The sequence below is a fragment of the Taudactylus pleione genome, unplaced genomic scaffold, assembly GCF_031769625.1.
Source record: "Taudactylus pleione unplaced genomic scaffold, aTauple2 ptg001431l, whole genome shotgun sequence".
Taxonomy (NCBI): Eukaryota; Metazoa; Chordata; class Amphibia; order Anura; family Myobatrachidae; genus Taudactylus; species Taudactylus pleione.
In genome coordinates, this window is record NW_028285830.1 from 39,860 (window position 1) to 54,627 (window position 14,768).

Below are 14,768 nucleotides of genomic sequence, written 5' to 3' on the forward strand. Positions count from 1 at the left end.
AGTCCGCTTCCCAGTTGTCGACCCCCGGAATAAACACTGCGGAAATGACCTCTACGTGTCTTTCTGCCCACAGAAGGATGCGACTGGCTTCTCTCATTGCCATCCGACTGCGGGTTCCCCCTTGGCGATTTATGTATGCCACTGCCGTGGCGTTGTCGGATTGTATCCGAACCGGAAGTCCTCGTAACAGAGGAGCAGCCTGTATCAAAGCTCTGTAGACTGCCCGCAGTTCGAGAACATTGATTGGTAAGAGGGACTCCTGCTGCGACCAAAGCCCCTGGAAGTGATTGTCCAGAACCACCGCTCCCCATCCACGGAGGCTGGTGTCCGTGGTGACCAAGGTCCAATTCCAAATTCCGAAGCGCCGACCCGCTAACAGATGCTCCATCCGAAGCCACCAGAGCAAGGATATGCGGGTCCGGGGAGACAGACGCACCAGCCGATGCATCTGTAGGTGGGACCCGGACCACTGAGACAGAAGATCCAGTTGAAATATTCTGGAGTGAAATCTGCCGAATTGGATGGCCTCGAAGGAAGCCACCATTTTCACCAGGAGACGGATGCAAAGATGCACAGATACTTTCCTGGGTCTGAGCACTAGACGAACCAGCTCCTGTATGGCTATGGCCTTGTCCCTTGGCAAGAATATACGAAGCAGAACAGTGTCTAGAATCATTCCTAGGAACTGAAGTCTCTGGGACGGCATCAACTGAGACTTCTGGAAGTTCACAATCCATCCATGTTGAATGAGAATCTGATGTGTAAGGGACACTTGGTGTAAAAGGACTTCTGCCGTCGGAGCCTTGATGAGTAAATCGTCTAGGTACGGAACTATCGTCACCCCCCGAGAGCGCAAGTGAGACACCATGACGGCCATCACTTTGGTGAATACCCTGGGAGCTGACGAGAGACCGAATGGCAGGGCCTGAAACTGGAAATGAGCTTCCCTGATGGCAAATCTGAGGAAAGCCTGGTGAGGAACCCAAATTGGGACATGCAGATAGGCGTCCTTGATATCTATCGACACCAGAAACTCTTCTGCCTCTAGTCCCGCAATGACAGAATGGAGAGATTCCATCTTGAACCTGTGAAATGAAAGATACTGGTTCAAGGATTTCAGATTCAGAATGGGTCTGACTGACCCATCTGGTTTCGGAACCACAAAAAGGTTTGAGTAAAACCCTTGTTGTCTTTGTGCAGTGGGAACCGCCACAAGGACCTCGGCCAGCAAAAGTTTCTCGATCGCTTGACGCAAAATTAGTTGCTTCAAGGGATCGATGGGCAAACCTGTTGTAAAATAACGCCCAGGAGGAGTGAAAGCGAACTCGATCTTGTACCCTTGAGATACCAGATTTCGAACCCAAGTGTCTGGAGAAGTCCGTCTCCAAACCTCCGAGAAACGCTGGAGGCGAGCCCCCACCTTCGGATTTCCGAGATGGGATGGGAGCCCGTCATGCCACAGGCTTGTCTGCTGGCTTGGGATCTGGACGGCGGCCAATATTTGCTTGACGTCCTCTAGCACGGCCTCCTCGCCCCGCTGAAGACGAACCTCGCGATCGTCCCTGAAATCTTGCCGATGCTCGAAAGGAACGAAAGGAATGTCCCCTAAACGAGCGACGCGGAGGAGGTGCTGATGAAGGTAGAAAAGTACTCTTACCTCCAGTGGCCAGCGAGATCCATTTGTCCAGCTCTGGACCAAATAAAATATCGCCTGTAAAAGGAAGAGCTTCCACTGCTCTTTTTGACTCCGCATCCGCTTGCCAGGCACGAAGCCAAAGTGCCCGGCGAGCAGAGACCGCCGAAGCAGAAATCCTAGCGCCTACCTGGCCGATATCTCTGGAGGCGTCTCCTAAGTATACAGCAGACTCCTGAATATGTTCTGCCAAGGTAATCAGATCTGCCCGCGGAGTGCTGGATCTAAGACCCTCAGTCAATTGTTCCGCCCACTTTTCCACAGCCTTGTTGACCCAAGATCCTACCAAGGCCGGCCGGAGAAGTGCACCTGCGGCCGTATAAATGGATTTCAAAGTGGTTTCTAATCTCCGCTCTGGGGTTTCCTTCAATGTAGTAGCTCCTGCAACAGGTAACGTGGTCTTCTTTGACAACCGAGAAACCGAAGAATCCACAGGTGGCGGGGTCTCCCACCTCTTCCTATTTTCCGCAGGAAATGGGTAAAGAGAGAAAAAACGCTTAGGAATCTGGAATTTACGGTCCGGATTCTGCCAGGCTGCCGTCATCTGTTCGTCCAACTGGAGAGAAACAGGGAATGTGACGGCCATCTTCTGTGACCTGGCAAATAAGGAGTCTTCTAACGATTCTGGAGCTTCCTGGCCAGAAATCTTAAGAACTTCCCTTACCGCTAGAATGAGTGCGTCAATACCTTGCAATGCCTCAGGTTCTTGTGAGTAAGTCTCTACGTCTGATTTGTCCAGCATCTCCCCTTCCTCCTGAGATGAGTGATCCGCTGCCGAATCCTCATCCGACTGGAGAACCGCCGGAAGAGCCCTCTTTTTAGATGAGCGACTTACCGTAGCTTCAGGAGCTTTAGACGCAGAACCCATCGCTTGAGCAAGGCTATTCACCGAGCGGACTAAATTCTGAGCCCACGCTGGTTCTGCTAGAAAAGAAGGGTGAGATGTGCCAGGTAGATCTCTGGCAGACTCCCGTTCCCTACGGGAAGCGGCTAATTCAGAAGAAAGGTCCGCCATGACCCCGGCCAAACTATTTAGGAAGGAGGGAGTGACAGACTGCGTGTTAGCACTGTCTGCTTCACACGTCTCGCACAGGGAAGACCCTTCGGAGCGAGCATGGGTAAATTTCTTCCTGCACTTAGTGCAGGCAAACAGCTTTTGTGATGCAGTTTTTTCTGTCCTGGATGTCATCATGTACTCACAGACAAGCACCACATACAATTCAGGAATGCAGAAGAAGTATAGGGAGAAGCAGAATTACAATAATAATGCTACTCAAGTATGGGAGCAGACAGAGCAATAAGGGAGGAGCAGAAATTCAATAATAATGCTACTCAAATTGCAGGCAGAGCAGTATAGGAGGAGCAGAATTTCAAGAATAATGCAACTCAGTAACAGGGGCAGACAGGCATATAAGGGAGGAGCAGTCAATAGGACCAGAAAGTAGTTAAAACCACCTTCTGTATTTACAGACCCCCTGTAGAAGCTGCTTCCACTGCTCACAGTTTTCTCCTCTCCCCCTCCGCTCAGTGCCTTCAGTCTCTCTGAGGCGCCACTCCCGTTCAGAGTGCGCCAAACTAGCCCAGGCAGTGAAGGAGGAAGAGGAGGAGGGACCCATAAGCTCCTCCTCCTAATGGCCGCCGCTTTGTATGCGCGCGGCATACACTTATACAGTGGGGACGTTCTCACTCTCCCCCTCTGTGTCCCCGCACTGACAGCGGGGGCCAGCGGCACGACCGCCGCCAGTGATAACCGTGCCGGTGCCTTTTACACAAGCACCGTCACGCAGAGGCAGGACTGCTGTGAGCGCGCCTACCTAACAGCCAGCGCCGGTGTTCTATCACAACACCAGTGTGGCACTGACAGCCGCGCGCTGTCTTCAGACCCAGCAGATTATTTTCACCTCTCCTGCTAGTCAGGAGAGGTGTGCTACTCACCGGGCTGCTGCGGCCAGAGCGCTGGGCAGTGAGGGGAGAGCGGGGACCCGGACACAAGCCAGTGGTAGCTGTGGCGGGCCCCGCTGAGTCTGATGACTCCTAACTGCCTAAAGCAGCCTCCCCTCCATAGGGTGACCGGACACAGGCTGCAGTAGCCGTGTGGTCCCCTCTCTGGCGGCTCCCACGATGCAGGCAGACTGTCACAGCTAACAGTCTGCCTGTCCTCTATATAAAAATTTATATAAGGGCTGGAGACAGCCCCTGTGCACCGGCTCTACTCGGGCACATTCTAAAAACTGGGGCTGATGGGGCATAGAGGGGGAGGAGCCAGTCACACTTGTAGATTTTTAAAGTGCCAGGCTCAACTCAACCCACCGTCTATACCCCACTGTCATGAAGCTCCAGTGTCCCCTAGTGGATGAAGGAGAAATTAGCACCCATGATAGCATGGCAGGTCTCGATGATAGCGCCAGTATGTATCAAATTGCACATACAGGGAAAGGGGCTCGGAAAGGAGCCTGTCCCTGCGATGTGCTCGGAGTAAAGAGACCCTCTCTTCACTCCTGTGCCGGACTCCTGCGCGGCAGCCATTTCCAGGGAGGGTATCTGTGCATGCGGGATTGCACTCATGTGACGCTTGTGTGTCTGTAAAGAGGAAACGTCTCCAGCATAGAAAATCAGGATAACCAAGGTGTAACAGTGACATTAGGGAAACTAAAGTTAATCTAAAGGTGCAGCAGAGAGAGTCCCAGTCCCACAACATTGGTGCCAGAAGCTGTAACTAGCAAGTAGAGAACTGGGAAACGTTTATTTACATTATTCACCGATTTGATGAAAATCTACAATTGGTGATTACACAAAGATAAGGAAACACAGAATATACCTAGAGCAATAATTACAGATGTCATATTATTTATCCTAGTTGACATTCGCGTCGGTAATCAGCGCATACAGTATGCAGAAAATGTAGCCTACAAAAATACCGGTACAGTAAGCGCTGCTTTGTTTCTTTATAATGGGAACAATCCAGAGATATCATCTGAGTGTGATGTTATATGTCCAGCGCACAGGAGCAGTAATGGTTGGTTCTTCTAGGGCTCCCCCACCAGTAATCCTATATAGAAGCTATCCTCGCCGCCCATAGCGCTATTTGAGGGTGGTGGTCGTATAGGAGCAGGTGGTCCCAGCCGTATAGTAGATATATATTATGATGATTTGAATATTTATAAACAAATGTGGTAAATCTGACAGCTTGGCAGCTATGGGGGTTGTGGTTGCTGTCGGAGATGGAAGCACCGCAGCATACATTGGGGGATACGTCCCAGCGGTACATCTGGGGGATACTTAATATTTGCGGATAGCCCCTGAAAACACCAGTTTATGCTGCAAATATGTTATGATAAATAGGACCCCAGCTGTAGATCTGAGCAAAGCTGAAGACAGGCGCCCCCTGGTGTAATATGTGCAAAACTACATGCTGTGTATAAATTAGCCTCAGACCAGGTGGAAAATTAAAGAGACTCATTTGATATAAACCTTCCTTTGCCTTGTTGTCCTCTCTGTTAGGTAAGTGACATCGCCTTACGCCCTGGGGAGGGAACGATAGGAGGACGCAGACCAGACATAGAGGGCCTGGTGCACAGATGAACGCGGATCGGCCATTGCTGCTGCCGCATTGTATGCAGGAAAATAAATGACAAACACGCAGAGCTGTATCTATCTTACCGTGTTTCCCACACTCTCTGCGCACTGAGGGCCTGATTCAGAGACAGGACGCTAATGCAATCGCAGCTGCGAAAATATGCGGTTTCCAAAGGTTACCCGAGCATAGGGACGCCCACCGCTGCCTCCTCATATCCGTCTGACGTCACGCACCAGCATAAACATCGGTGACATCGGCACGGCTCAGGCAACCACGCAGCATATGTGCAAAGTCTGACCAGCCGCTAACACAGCGTCTCCCCTACGCAGAGAGCTCTCATGCTGCGCAGATCGCAATGGCTAATTTATGCACGCCCATATAACGGTCAGACACGCCTGCGTTTGCCTAAGGGACATTTAATAGACGTATACAGATAAATGTTGGGTATTTGTGCCCATTTAGTCTTAGCAGCTCTGTATTATTATTATTATTATACAGGGTTCCCGGAGACTTTATGTCTCTATAGCACAACAGCGCCCCCTCCTGCTGGCAGTCATACAGTGCAGGAGGAGACGTATTCCTAATGGACTGATTTTTCTGGATTGAACTAACATTTATGAGGCTGTAGCCCAGAGGTTCCCAAACACGGTCCCCAAGGCACCCTGAAGCTGCCCATACACCAGACCAGCTGTCCTCCAACCATACAACTAGCTGTTTGGTTGGAATTAAATTCCGGTAACGTATCGGGGCAAATGACAATCAGCAATTTGCTCCCAAACACCAGAAAACACGATGAATGTCGTTCAGGCAAATTGGTTAAATACGTTTGATTTAAACAAATTGTCTGAACAGCAGCTTTCCCACATTTTCTGGTGCTTGGAAGCAAATGACTGATTGTCATTTGCTCCCATACGTTACTGGATTTTAATTTCAACCAACTATTTGGATGGTTGGAGGAAAATTAGTCTGATGTATGGCCAACTTAGTCCAGGTTCTAAGGATATCCATGCATGACCACAGGTGATTTAGCTAGTACCTCAATCAATTTGATGTAACCACCTGTGCGCAGCCATAGATATGTCTAAAACCTGAGTTGTTGGGGAGCCTTGAGGACGGCGTTTGGGAACCTCTGCTGTAGCCGATCCGGTCACTAGGTAGCAGCACCTCGTGAATAAAAGTCAGGGTGATAGGCTGAGTATTGTTTCCGCCCACAGGACTGAAGCCTCCGCTGTGCGCAGGTGAGAGCGGTTGATGTGCAGAAGAATTGGGCTACGAGGGGCTCTCTCTGTATTTAGGGCCTGATTCAGACCCACTCGCGAGCGGCTGTCCGCTCGCAAGTGGGTCGATGTTATGGACTGAGCATGCGCACGACGGAGGGAGCTCCGTCGTGCGCATGCGCCAGACGCGACGATCGAAGGAAAGTCCTTCGCTCGTTGTGTCCGATCAAAGGGGGCGTGCTGTCAATGTTGATTGACAGCACGCCCCCTTTGGTGGGCGTGCCTCCCTGACGGGGGCGTTCCCACGGGAACGCCCCCCGTCAAAAGCCGGCCCACTGACATCACTAGTGATGTCAGTGGGAGTGATTTTGGCTCTGATAGAGCCAAAATCACTCCGGAGCTTGCGGTTGAAAACCTCAACCGCAGGCTCCGGCTCGCAAATTTGATGGTCGCGATGGTCGGTGGTGACCCACAGCTATACGAGCGTCCAGGAGGACGCTCCATGAAAATGGAGCCCGACCCTCATTCAGAGCGTGCGCTCTGCTCAGAGCGTACGGCTCTGAATGAGGGCCTTAGTTCTCTGTTTCTACAAAACCTGAAAGACATGAATCGGAACAGATCTCACCAACATGTAGGTGTAACAATTATGGATCCCTCTCTATGTAAAAACCAGGACAACAATGAAAAAATATAAGAAACATCCTTAGCAAAATGGGAGAAATATGTGCAAATGGATCTTGCCAACCAATGAACAAACACACTGTATACAGGACACCTGTTGGTGGAGTGTTAAATTGTGTTACACTATTCTTATTATTAATGGAGTTCGTAGTGATTGTATTAACTCAACGCTGGGGATCAGTACTGTGGATGCGCCCAATTTGTGGCATGTGCTGAGGGAACCCTGTAGCCACTCAAATCCTGAAGAGTCTAGAAGCCGGGTGCGCAGGAGAGTGTAGATTTAGAATAGAAGAGTTACAGTACATAGGGGGTCATCATTATCAGCCTGACAAGTCAGTGACTGTACAGAAGTGTACTTGCATTTGGCCACCAATTGGGGACTTGCCTGTCACGATGTGATTATCCACAGGTGCGTTATCTGTGAAGTCTCAGGAAAATGACCTGTAGGACAACGTGAATACAATCCGGATACCCTGAATAGAAGCCAGTGGTGCCCCGAGTTGAAGCCGACAGGGAGAGTCAGAGAGAGTGGATCTCAAGTCAGCGCAGATGGCGCCACCACGGTTTCTTTACCGGTTCAAGATAAGAGGTATTTGTGGACAGGACACGTTTGCTATATTTAGAGAGACCAGGCGCAGACTGTCCCTCTCTGCAATCACTAAAGGAAAACTTACGTAAACTCAAAAGCGTTTGCCACACACCGAAGAAAAGAAATACATTTAGTGAGGCACAGGCGAAGTTAGTTTACCGCCATACGGGATGCCGGCGGTTGAAATCCCGGCGCCGGAATCCCGACATCAGTTCTTGTGGTGCGTCAGCACTTCATTAGTTCCGTCATTCACTGGAGTTATCTGAAATCCAGTATCGTATGGTAATTTACTCTTTCAAACCACTGATGTCTTTGGATGATTAATGATGGTCACTATAGGATTATTTTAGGGTAGGGTACTAATCACCGAGGGGAGCAACCTTGTGGACCACCCATCCTCTTCATCACTCTAGGGGCGTGCCCAGCTCTCCAACACACGCTGGGTTACCCCAAAGCTCTACCTGCACTGTGAAAAGATGCCATCTATAGTATTCACCCAGCGGTGAGTGCCCCCCCCTCAATTTCTTGTGTTTGGGTGATACATGGTAAAGCCGCCCTGTGTTTGGGTGATACATGGTAAAGCCGCCCTGTGCTTGGGTGATACCTGCTAAAGCCGCCCTGTGTTTGGGTGATACATGCTAAAGCTGCCCTGTGTTTGGGTGATACATGGTAAAGCCGCCCTGTGTTTGGGTGATACATGGTAAAGCCGCCCTGTGCTTGGGTGATACCTGCTAAAGCCGCCCTGTGTTTGGGTGATACATGCTAAAGCTGCCCTGTGTTTGGGTGATACATGGTAAAGCAGCCCTGTGTTTGGGTGATACATGGTAAAGCCGCCCTGTGCTTGGGTGATACCTGCTAAAGCCGCCCTGTGTTTGGGTGATACATGCTAAAGCTGCCCTGTGTTTGGGTGATACCTGCTAAAGCCGCCCTGTGTTTGGGTGATACATGCTAAAGCCGCCCTGTGTTTAGTGATACATGGTAAAGCCGCCCTGTGTTTGGGTGATACATGGTAAAGCCGCCCTGTGCTTGGGTGATACCTGCTAAAGCCGCCCTGTGTTTGGGTGATACATGCTAAAGCTGCCCTGTGTTTGGGTGATACCTGCTAAAGCTGCCCTGTGTTTGGGTGATACATGCTAGAGCTGCCCTGTGTTTGGGTGATACATGGTAAAGCCGCCCTGTGCTTGGGTGATACCTGCTAAAGCTGCCCTGTGTTTGGGTGATACATGGTAAAGCTGCCCTGTGTTTGGGTGATACCTGCTAAAGCTGCCCTGTGTTTGGGTGATACCTGCCAAAGCCGCCCTGTGTTTGGGTGCTACATGCTAGAGCTTCCCTGTGTTTGGGTGATACATGCTAGAGCCGCCCTGTGTTTGGGTGATACATGCTAAAGCTGCCCTGTGTTTGGGTGATACATGCTAAAGCTGCCCTGTGTTTGGGTGATACCTGCTAAAGCCGCCCTGTGTTTGGGTGATACATGCTAAAGCTGCCCTGTGTTTGGGTGATACCTGCTAAACCCGCCCTGTGTTTGGGTGATACATGGTAAAGCCGCCCTGTGTTTGGGTGATACCTGCTAAAGCTGCCCTGTGTTTAGTGATACATGCTAAAGCCGCCCTGTGTTTGGGTGATACATGCTAGAGCCGCCCTGTGTTTGGGTGATACCTGCTAAAGCTGCCCTGTGTTTGGGTGATACATGGTAAAGCCGCCCTGTGTTTGTGTGATACATGCTAAAGCTGCCCTGTGTTTGGGTGATACCTGCTAAAGCCGCCCTGTGTTTGGGTGATACCTGCTAAAGCTGCCCTGTGTTTGGGTGATACATGCTAAAGCCGCCCTGTGTTTAGTGATACATGGTAAAGCCGCCCTGTGTTTGGGTGATACGTGCTAAAGCCGCCCTGTGTTTGGGTGATACGTGCTAAAGCTGCCCTGTGTTTGGGTGATACCTGCTAAAGCTGCCCTGTGTTTGGGTGATACATGCTAGAGCTGCCCTGTGTTTGGGTGATACATGGTAAAGCCGCCCTGTGCTTGGGTGATACATGCTAAAGCTGCCCTGTGTTTGGGTGATACCTGCTAAAGCTGCCCTGTGTTTGGGTGATACATGCTAGAGCTGCCCTGTGTTTGGGTGATACATGGTAAAGCTGCCCTGTGCTTGGGTGATACCTGCTAAAGCTGCCCTGTGTTTGGGTGATACATGATAAAGCTGCCCTGTGTTTGGGTGATACATGGTAAAGCCGCCCTGTGTTTGGGTGATACATGGTAAAGCCGCCCTGTGCTTGGGTGATACCTGCTAAAGCCGCCCTGTGTTTGGGTGATACATGCTAAAGCTGCCCTGTGTTTGGGTGATACCTGCTAAAGCTGCCCTGTGTTTGGGTGATACATGCTAAAGCTGCCCTGTGTTTGGGTGATACCTGCTAAAGCCGCCCTGTGTTTGGGTGATACATGCTAAAGCCGCCCTGTGTTTAGTGATACATGGTAAAGCCGCCCTGTGTTTGGGTGATACATGGTAAAGCCGCCCTGTGCTTGGGTGATACCTGCTAAAGCCGCCCTGTGTTTGGGTGATACATGCTAAAGCTGCCCTGTGTTTGGGTGATACCTGCTAAAGCTGCCCTGTGTTTGGGTGATACATGCTAGAGCTGCCCTGTGTTTGGGTGATACATGGTAAAGCCGCCCTGTGCTTGGGTGATACCTGCTAAAGCTGCCCTGTGTTTGGGTGATACATGGTAAAGCTGCCCTGTGTTTGGGTGATACCTGCTAAAGTTGCCCTGTGTTTGGGTGCTACATGCTAAAGTTGTCCTGTGTTTGGGTGATACCTGCTAAAGCTGCCCTGTGTTTGGGTGATACCTGCCAAAGCCGCCCTGTGTTTGGGTGCTACATGCTAGAGCCTCCCTGTGTTTGGGTGATACATGCTAGAGCCGCCCTGTGTTTGGGTGATACATGCTAAAGCTGCCCTGTGTTTGGGTGATACATGCTAAAGCTGCCCTGTGTTTGGGTGATACCTGCTAAACCCGCCCTGTGTTTGGGTGATACATGGTAAAGCCGCCCTGTGTTTGGGTGATACCTGCTAAAGCTGCCCTGTGTTTAGTGATACATGCTAAAGCCGCCCTGTGTTTGGGTGATACATGGTAAAGCCGCCCTGTGTTTGGGTGATACCTGCTAAAGCTGCCCTGTGTTTGGGTGATACATGGTAAAGCCGCCCTGTGTTTGGGTGATACATGGTAAAGCTGCCCTGTGTTTGGGTGATACCTGCTAAAGCCGCCCTGTGTTTGGGTGATACATGCTAAAGCCGCCCTGTGTTTAGTGATACATGGTAAAGCCGCCCTGTGTTTGGGTGATACGTGCTAAAGCCGCCCTGTGTTTGGGTGATACATGCTAAAGCTGCCCTGTGTTTGGGTGATACCTGCTAAAGCTGCCCTGTGTTTGGGTGATACATGCTAGAGCTGCCCTGTGTTTGGGTGATACATGGTAAAGCCGCCCTGTGCTTGGGTGATACCTGCTAAAGCTGCCCTGTGTTTGGGTGATACATGGTAAAGCTGCCCTGTGTTTGGGTGATACATACTAAAGTTGCCCTGTGTTTGGGTGATACATGGTAAAGCTGCCCTGTGTTTGGGTGCTACATGCTAAAGTTGTCCTGTGTTTGGGTGATACATGCTAGAGCTGCCCTGTGTTTGGGTGATACCTGCCAAAGCCGCCCTGTGTTTGGGTGCTACATGCTAAAGCTGCCCTGTGTTTGGGTGATACCTGCTAAACCCGCCCTGTGTTTGGGTGATACATGCTAAAGCCGCCCTGTGTTTGGGTGATACATGCTAGAGCCGCCCTGTGTTTGGGTGATACATGCTAGAGCCGCCCTGTGTTTGGGTGATACATGCTAAAGCTGCCCTGTGTTTGGGTGATACCTGCTAAACCCGCCCTGTGTTTGGGTGATACATGCTAAAGCCGCCCTGTGTTTGGGTGATACATGCTAAAGCCGCCCTGTGTTTGGGTGATACCTGCTAAACCCGCCCTGTGTTTGGGTGATACATGCTAAAGCCGCCCTGTGTTTGGGTGATACATGCTAAAGCTGCCCTGTGTTTGGGTGATACATGCTAAAGCTGCCCTGTGTTTAGTGATACATGGTAAAGCTGCCCTGTGTTTGGGTGATACATGCTAGAGCCGCCCTGTGTTTGGGTGATACATGCTAAAGCTGCCCTGTGTTTGGGTGATACATGCTAAAGCTGCCCTGTGTTTGGGTGATACCTGCTAAACCCGCCCTGTGTTTGGGTGATACATGCTAAAGCCGCCCTGTGTTTGGGTGATACATGCTAAAGCCGCCCTGTGTTTGGGTGATACCTGCTAAACCCGCCCTGTGTTTGGGTGATACATGCTAAAGCCGCCCTGTGTTTGGGTGATACATGCTAGAGCCGCCCTGTGTTTGGGTGATACATGCTAGAGCCGCCCTGTGTTTGGGTGATACATGCTAAAGCTGCCCTGTGTTTGGGTGATACCTGCTAAACCCGCCCTGTGTTTGGGTGATACATGCTAAAGCCGCCCTGTGTTTGGGTGATACATGCTAAAGCCGCCCTGTGTTTGGGTGATACCTGCTAAACCCGCCCTGTGTTTGGGTGATACATGCTAAAGCCGCCCTGTGTTTGGGTGATACATGCTAAAGCTGCCCTGTGTTTGGGTGATACATGCTAAAGCTGCCCTGTGTTTAGTGATACATGGTAAAGCTGCCCTGTGTTTGGGTGATACATGCTAGAGCCGCCCTGTGTTTGGGTGATACATGCTAAAGCTGCCCTGTGTTTGGGTGATACATGCTAAAGCTGCCCTGTGTTTGGGTGATACCTGCTAAACCCGCCCTGTGTTTGGGTGATACCTGCTAAACCCGCCCTGTGTTTGGGTGATACATGCTAAAGCTGCCCTGTGTTTGGGTGATACATGCTAAAGCTGCTCTGTGTTTGGGTGATACCTGCTAAAGCTGCCCTGTGTTTGGGTGATACCTGCTAAAGCCGCCCTGTGTTTGGGTGCTACATGCTAAAGCTGCCCTGTGTTTGGGTGCTACATGCTAAAGCTGCCCTGTGTTTGGGTGATACATGGTAAAGCTGCCCTGTGTTTGGGTGCTACATGCTAAAGCTGCCCTGTGTTTGGGTGATACATGGTAGAGCTGCCCTGTGTTTGGGTGATACATGCTAGAGCTGCCCTGTGTTTGGGTGATACATGGTAAAGCTGCCCTGTGTTTGGGTGCTACATGCTAAAGCCGCCCTGTGTTTGGGTGATACATGCTAAAGCTGCCCTGTGTTTGGGTGATACATGCTAAAGCCGCCCTGTGTTTGGGTGATACATGCTAAAGCCGCCCTGTGTTTGGGTGATACATGCTAAAGCCGCCCTGTGTTTGGGTGATACATGCTAAAGCCGCCCTGTGTTTGGGTGATACATGCTAAAGCCGCCCTGTGTTTGGGTGATACATGGTAAAGCCGCCCTATGTTTGGGTGATACATGCTAGAGCTGCCCTGTGTTTGGGTGATACAGGCTAGAGCCGCCCTGTGTTTGGGTGATACATGCTAAAGCCGCCCTGTGTTTGGGTGATACATGGTAAAGCCGCCCTGTGTTTGGGTGATACATGGTAAAGCCGCCCCGTGCTTGGGTGATACATGCTAAAGCCGCCCCGTGTTTGGGTGATACATGCTAAAGCCGCCCCGTGTTTGGGTGATACATGGTAGAGCTGCCCTGTGTTTGGGTGATACATGGTAAAGCTGCCCTGTGTTTGGGTGATACATGCTAGAGCCGCTCTGTGTTTGGGTGATACATGGTAGAGCCGCCCTGTGTTTGGGTGATACATGCTAAAGCCGCCCCGTGTTTGGTATATTGACCGTATACTCTTGCAATGTAGTTTTGTCATTTTAGTTGTGCGAGGAAGATACGAAGTTTAAGAAAAAAGACGCTCGGGGTGGCTAAGATGCAAAGTCCGTGTTGCGCTAAATGGGGATATTTGGTGCGATTAGACCAAAGGTGCATGAGGACACATCTGTACCCTTAAAAGATGTCAGCAAACAGACATATATAGAGGTGCGCACAACTCTGCGTAGCCTGCTGCGCCAAAACTGGGCTTAGTCTGCGCACAGAATCCGCATATTAATTACTGGCCTAGAAGTTATCGGTAATTTACACTGAGTTTACATTAACACATCCTGAAATACGAGACTAAGGGGCTGTGAGCAATACGTCTATAAGGGAGAAGCAATGATCTCAGCACAAGCCTGTCTTACCATTTATTTATATGGCCGGGCTGAATGTATTGGTCAGAGCCGGCCGTCATCGTACGCTAAGACATAACGCAGTGAATCTACCCCTAATTATCAATCTGAAACCTAGAGACCATAAAAGTAGCCTGAAGCTCTGTAGTGGAGATGGGACTTGTAGTTCAACAAAAGCCTGGTAGCCTCTTATATAGAAGCCTGTTCAGAGCGCTGCACGGATAATACACTAAGGCCGGGGCAAATGCGGGAGTATGATGCAGCCGCTCTCAGTCATTATAGTGAGGTGGGGGACCTGGGCGGCATGGTCTATAGACAGACTGTACATTAGGACAGGGCCAGGAGTCTCGGAATATAAATATCAGTCACTTTCACTGAAATAATAATTTAATAGGAATTTTGTTGCTTGGATCCAGTTATATTGTACAGCCGATCAGGGGGGTCAGATGCCGTCCCCACCTCCTGCTTTCATTCTACCTGTATAGAGGAAGAGAAAAGACATCTATAAGAACATAGCAACATACTACAATAGGGGACATGCGTGTGGCAGACACTCACCGTTCACAGCAGCAGAGCAGAGAGAAAGACAGGTCATCTACATCCCTGTAACGGCTAGAAGTCGGCAAGTCCTTACACTCAGACACAAAGGTGCGCAGGTCAGTCTCCGGGAAACCGTCTCTCTGGTAAGTCTACGGAACACGGGACTTTCATGTATTGCAATAATATAATAGTTTCTTTATATTCATTCATTTATAAAGTATTTAAAATTCAAAATAAGAGTAACACTTTT

The 14,768-nt window shown here is 50.3% G+C and overlaps 1 protein-coding gene across 6 annotated transcripts in view; it reads right to left on the bottom strand.

The window, feature by feature from the left end:
• Positions 1–14,347: 14,347 nt before the first annotated feature.
• The window catches only part of MCOLN3 (mucolipin TRP cation channel 3), a 96,954-nt gene continuing 96,533 nt past the window's right edge, over positions 14,348–14,768 (bottom strand). For 5 of the 6 annotated variants that reach the window (XM_088463706.1, XM_088463710.1, XM_088463707.1 and 2 more), the window contains exons 13-14: positions 14,537–14,667; positions 14,348–14,455 (exon numbers count right to left, since the gene is read on the bottom strand). In XM_088463706.1, coding sequence (XP_088319832.1) covers positions 14,452–14,455; positions 14,537–14,667 — 135 coding nt within the window. In that variant the 3' untranslated portion in view covers positions 14,348–14,451. Of the gene's footprint in view, positions 14,456–14,532; positions 14,668–14,768 lie in introns of those variants that run through there. The other variant, XM_088463712.1, reaches the window with a different exon arrangement.